Source organism: Crocodylus porosus, unplaced genomic scaffold (genome assembly GCF_001723895.1).
Source record: "Crocodylus porosus isolate Cpor-Errol unplaced genomic scaffold, CroPor_comp1, whole genome shotgun sequence".
Lineage (NCBI taxonomy): Eukaryota > Metazoa > Chordata > Crocodylia > Crocodylidae > Crocodylus > Crocodylus porosus.
Window position 1 is genome coordinate 3,559,488 of NW_017728926.1, and position 6,049 is coordinate 3,565,536.

The 6,049-nt window shown below is 65.2% G+C and overlaps 1 protein-coding gene across 1 annotated transcript in view; it reads left to right on the forward strand.

The window, feature by feature from the left end:
* Positions 1–429: 429 nt before the first annotated feature.
* CIC (capicua transcriptional repressor) overlaps positions 430–6,049 on the forward strand; it is a 15,507-nt gene continuing 9,887 nt past the window's right edge. The window contains exons 1-2 of the mRNA XM_019541702.1: positions 430–536; positions 1,154–3,612. Of these exons, the coding sequence (XP_019397247.1) occupies positions 1,188–3,612 (2,425 nt within the window). The 5' untranslated portion in view covers positions 430–536; positions 1,154–1,187. The remainder of the gene's footprint in view (positions 537–1,153; positions 3,613–6,049) is intronic.

Genomic DNA, 6,049 nt, shown 5'->3' on the forward strand with positions numbered 1-6,049 from the left:
GAAATACAAATCCCGTGAGGCTTTGCGCGCGGGGCCTGCCGGGAGCCCCCTTGACCGGACTTCAGTTCCCGGCAGGTCCCGCGCGGGTCGCGCGCTTCCGCCTCGGGCAGCGCCAGGTAAACAAGGCCGGGTCCCGCTGGGCCCCGCCTCCACTGCGCCACAATTGGCTACTGTAAGCCTGGCCCCGCCCCGGCGCCGGGCTCCCCACGAGTTCACTGGCTACTGTAAGCGCCTGTCGGGGCTGGGAGAACCGGCCCCGCTCAGCGTCCGTCCCCTCCCCGGCGCCCATTGGCCTGCGTGGCTGTCAGTTGCAGGAGGCGGGGCTTGCACGGCCAGGCCCGGCTTCTATTGGGCAGCACCGCCGCCCGTTAGGCGGTTGTGGGCGCCCATTGGCCAGTGAGTCCAGCTGGTCCGGATTCATTCACCATTTTGTCTGCTGGAGTAAAAGGGGCTCGGGGCGGCCGAGCGGGGCTGGGCCGCACCATCCCGCGGGCAGGGGGGGCCGGGCCGCACCATCCCCTGTGCCGGGGGGGCAGGTAACGGCGGGGCGCCCCCACGCCGGGTCGTGCCACAGCTCGAGGGTCGGCCTTACCATTTCGCCCGGAAAGGTTGGGGGGGAAATCCTGTCACCCCCCACAAGAGTGGGAGCTACCATCACCCCCACAATGGGTATGCTGGGAGGTGCCACTGCTCCCAGGGCGGGGGGAAACAGAGAGGTCTTGTCTCCCAAAGTTGGCGGGCCAGGAGAGTCCACTCTGCCAGATATGGGGTGAGAGGTGGGCGGTAGCAACCACCCCAGAGTGGGGTTGGGTGGGGGTACGCAGGTGCCAAGTGAAGTGTTTGGCGTGGAGCAGGCCTTGGGCCCTACCAGGAGTGCATGCAGTGGGGAGGTGATGCCTGGAAGGGGAGTGTATTATGGGATGGGGGCATTGCTGTATCCCAGGGTGTTGATGGGGTGGGGGTCAGTCCTTGGGGACTGTGGATGGCTTGGCTGTGGGTGGCCGGTCCTTGGCTGTGGATGGCTTTGGGGATGGAGAACAAGGGCTGGGGCTGGGCTGGGGGGGCCTTGAGCGGATGGGGGCTACAGGTTGGGAGTGAGGGGCACTGGCGGGATGGAGGGGGTGCCCGGAAATCTAATCCCTGCTCCCCACAGGTCCCCAGTCTCTGCCTGGCCTGGTGAGAGGAAGATGAAACCCGCGGCAAGGAAGACTGCCAGCTCCTCACCTGCATCCAGCACAGGCAGTGGTGGCCGCTCTCCCCCTTCCACCCGCGCTAAGGCCCAGCGGCGCCGCCCGGCTGAGGGGGGCCCAAGGCTGAAGGAGGAAGAGGAGGGCGGGGGCAGTGAGGACACTCCCGACCAGCCACCCATCTTCCCTGGAGCCCACTGCACCATGGAACCTGCCCTGCCTACAGAGGCCCCCGAGGCAGAGGGGGCGCCAGGGCCCGATGGGGAGCCCTCCCCCAACCGCAAGACGGCTGCATTCAAGGCCCGCACACCACGGCGCAAGTTGGTGGGGCCTGGCGAGGACTGGAGTGGCAGCGAGGGCTCAGCTGCCCCCCCAGAGGACGAGCCCGGGGGCCGGTGCCCCTCGTCCAGCACGGACACGGCCAGTGAGCACTCAGCTGATGAGGAGGCCAAGGTGGGGCCAGTGGCACAGCCCTGGGGCCCAGCACCCACACCTGCACCCTATGATCTGCACCAGCTACGCTCCCAGCGGGTGCTGGCCCGGCGCGATGGGCTCTTCCAGCCTGCTGTGGTCAAGCAGATCCGGCGTGGGCAGGACCTGGGTGTGCAGTTTGGCGGTGACCGGGCTGTTACCTACTACGAGGGGGCACTGAGTGCCGGGGCCCCAGATGTGGTCCTGGACGCCACACCCCCACCAGGTGCAGTGGTCGTGGGCACACCTGTGTGTGCTTGTGTGGACCCAGGTGAGACAGTGTACCACGAGGGCACTGTGGTGGAGGTAAGCGTCAAGCCAGCCTCCTACAAGGTGCGGTTCGGGTCATCGCCTGGCCCCGGCGCTGGCCCACGCCGCGACTCAGCCTGGGTCCCGCGCTCTGGTCTCCGCCTGCTGCACCCACCCTGGGCCTGTGCTGAGCCTGAAAAGCCAGCAGGCGAGGAGGAAGACGAGGCGCCCGGCCCCGAGGCCAAGCAGCCTGAGGACGCCGAGGTCTCCAAGATCAGCGCAGGTGCAGGTGAGCCACCAGCCCCTGTCCTGCGCCCGCTCTCGCCCCCCAAGTCACCAGGGCTGCCCCGCCTGCCTGAGGCGCCGTCGCCACCCAGTGGTACTGAGGCAGGTGGCAGCCGCAGCAGCAGCGGGCTGTCTGGGGAGAAGGGTGCCGCACCAGGGCCACCAGGGCCAGGCCCAGGGCGCCGCACACCACTGACAGCAGCGCAGCAGAAATACAAAAAGGGCGACGTGGTGTGCACGCCCAACGGCATCCGCAAGAAGTTCAATGGGAAGCAGTGGCGGCGTCTGTGCTCACGTGAGGGCTGCATGAAGGAGTCACAGCGACGTGGATACTGTTCGCGCCACCTCTCCATGCGCACGAAGGAGCTGGAGGGGCTGGAGGGTGGTGGGCGTGGCAGTGGCGTGCGTGAGGGCAGCGCTGAGTTCGACTGGGATGAGACGTCGCGGGACAGTGAGGCCAGCAGTGCACGGGGCGACTCACGGCCTCGCCTGGCGCCCACTGACCTGTCGCGCTTCGAGCTGGATGAGTGTGAGGCAGCCGTTATGCTGGTGTCACTGGGCAGCTCACGCTCAGGCACCCCCTCCTTCTCACCCGGCTCCAACCAGTCACCCTTCTCGCCTGCGCCCTCACCCTCGCCCTCACCGCTCTTTGGCCTGCGCCCCGCCAGCTTCAGCCCTATCACAGCCTCACCTGTCATCCAGCGTGCAGCTGCCCGCAGCCGCCACGTCAGCGCTAGCACGCCCAAGGGTGCTGTGCTAAGCCCCGAGCTGCTTCCACCTGGTGCCCGCGAGCGCCACCCGTCAGGCCTACTGCCCTCCTTCCAGACCAGCCTCACCTTCACCGTGCCCGTCAGCCCCGGCAAGCGCCGGCCTGAGCCCCCGGTGCCTGGGGCCGAGCCTCACAAGCCAGAGGGTGTGGGGGGCCCTGAGGAGTCCAGCACCGGCGGATTCCGTGTTGTATCGCCGGCTGCGCCAGGCGCCTTTGGGCGCTCCCGCCAGGCCTCACCACTGCTGCTGCAGACGGAGCCACATCCTGCTGTGCGGCGGGTGCCAGCTGTGCAGCGAGACTCGCCTGTCATCGTGCGCAACCCTGATGTGCCACTACCAGCTGCCTTTGCCGAGAAGCTGCCCGAGCGCCCCGGCAGCCCCCGCCGTGGCCCTCCTGGCCCTCATGATGCGCCCAAGGCCCCATTGCAGGCGCCTGTGCCCATCAACGCTGGGCGGGGGCTGCCAGCCTGCCCACCCAGCGGGGCCCCCCCTGCACCCGAGCCACCCGTGCCCATCTTCGGCGTCTCCTCACCCTTCCAGCCCGTTGCCTTCCACCCCTCGCCTGCTGCCCTGCTGCCCGTCATCGTGCCAGGCGACTACGTCGGCCCCCCGGCCCCCCGCAAGGACATCATCATGGGCCGACCTGGTACCGGTAAGTACCTGCTGCACAGGGGGGCAGGAGGGGAGGCCACTCAGAATGTAGCTGAGCACTAAATGGGGACCCTGTGATACCCACCCTGACACCCATCCCAGAGCCAGCTGTACCATACTTGTGGTAGCATGGTTGTTGCCTGGGTGTGGCTGTCCGTGGCCATGGCTCTGTGTGTTGGTGTTCAGGGAGGAGGCCCCAGCCATCTGGGAGTTGGGGGCTCTGGTGGCTGCAGGCCCCAGGCGGGCATGTGCTCAGGTCACGTGGCTGCGTGAGACGTGGCGTGTGCTGGGGGATCACTTCCTGTGCACTTCTGTGTACAGCTGCACCTGAGACCATGTACACATATGTGCAGGCAGTGATACATGCACCGAGGCGCTTGTGTAACACGTGGGCATCTCCATGTTCCCACACTTCCTGCTGGGCTCCCGCCTCTGCGTGCCAACCCTCACTCCCACCCTGTCGCCTGCGTGAGCTTGACACCAGAGCGGCTGTGCAACACCGCTTGCACACTCACTGCCCCTTGCTCTGCTGCTCTTGCACGTGTGTGGGTCCTGGTGCTTGCACAGTCTTGCACACTTGCTCTGTGTGAGCCAGATGGCTCCAGGGATTGATTCCCTTCCTCCTTTACACAACCTGCAAGCTTGCATGCTCAGGCTTTGCTTTGCACGCTTGTGCAGGTGGCATCTAGGGGGCTTTTGCCTGTGACCCATGCTGTGTGTACACTGGTGTTCCACACAGCTTTTGCATGATTGGCGCACAGCTGGGCTGTTGTAGAAGCCAACCCAGGGTTCGCCAGGCGTGTGCCCCAGGATCCTCCTCTCCCTGCAGCCTAGGGGATGCTGCCTGCTGTTGCTCGGCAACCCATCACCACGACGACCGTCTCCCTGACTCCCCACAATCCCGGCCCCTACGCTATTTATACCGGCACGCGTGCAAGCCCACGTGCATACCCAGCTCCTCACACACGTGTGGGGGCACCCTCTCCCACACTTGCATAGATGGCAACGTGCTTGCCTGCGGCTCCTTTTTGCACTCGCATGTGGCTGTATGTGACTTTCCAGTGGGGGAGAGGCTGTGTGTGGGCACTTGTGCACAGGTGCAGTAGTGTGTCAGCCACATTGCACACCTCCAGGCATGTCCTGGCATGCCTCCGGCTCCTTGCAATGCATGTGCAGGGTGCAGCGCACCTCCTGGAGGCCCTCGAGGGCTGGGCTGTGCTTGCAGTTTCATGCTGCAGGCATGTGCGTGCTGTTTTTGGGAGGCGGGTGCACCCCCCCAGGCCACGGGTGGCAGGTGAGTCAGGCTGTGGAGCCTGGTGTGTGCAGGGGTGGGGATGAGTCACAGAGCCACATGAAGGCAGTCCCTCCCCTCCCCCGCATGGGATTATCTCAGGAATGCGTCTGCGCTGCAAGCTCATAATCCCCAGGCGGGCCAGGCTGAGCTGGCGTGGGGCGGGGCACACGCGTGCGAGGGAGTACGGGTGTGTGCGCAGGCCAGCCCGACATGCACCTGCACAGCAGAGTGCTGCCATGTCCATGTGATGCTGTGTGTGAACACACACGTGCGTAAGCACCCCAGTGCCTGCCTGTGTGCCTCAGCACCTGCCCTTGTAGTGTGCTGCGTGTGCGTGAGTGCAAAAACACATGTGTGGATGCTCCTGTATGTGCCTCATGCATGTGTGCATGGTAGGGTGCAAGTGTGCAGGTGCAGCACTCATTGGTGTGGTCACGGTGTATGTGCGTTGCCCCGTGCTGAGGTCACACGTGGGTGCGCTGTGGCGTATTGGTGCCATCACACGTTTATGGAACGTGTCTGTGTCAGCACATGCCAGGTGCAACGTGTTTAGGTGCAGAAACTGGACAGGCGTGGCCCGAGCATGTTGGCCGAGGTGGGCACTGGGCTTGGGACCAGGTCCACACATCATAAGCATGTTAGGATGTTATCTACAGATGTTGGCTGAGCACATTTGCACATGAGTAAATGTGTGAGCCATGTAGGAAGCGTGTTGGCTGAGCGTGATGCAGGTAGCATGGCAGTAGCTGAGTGTGTGAAGGTTAGCATGTTGACCAAGCATGATGGTGAGCATGTCGGTGGCACATTGGCCAGGCACGTGCAGTCTGGTGACCTTCTTGGCATGTCGGCTCTGCGTGGCAGTGGTGTTGGCCAAGTGTATTGGTAGCAGGTCAGTCAGGTGTGGCAGTGAGTGTGCGTGACCCCAAGCTGACCCTGGTGGTGTGTCGGTGCGTGGGCCCCGTTAGCATGCAGCGGGTGTGTCCATGGGCCCAGCATGCCCCTCTCTGCAAGCTGAGCCCCCTCACCCCGGGCGTGGCCCTGCACCCCCCCACCCAGTGACGCGGAGCCAGGGGAGGGGGGAATCCAGCCTAGCCAATCAGCTGTCTGCAACCCCCCCACACTCTGCTTCCCCCTCTCTGCTCCC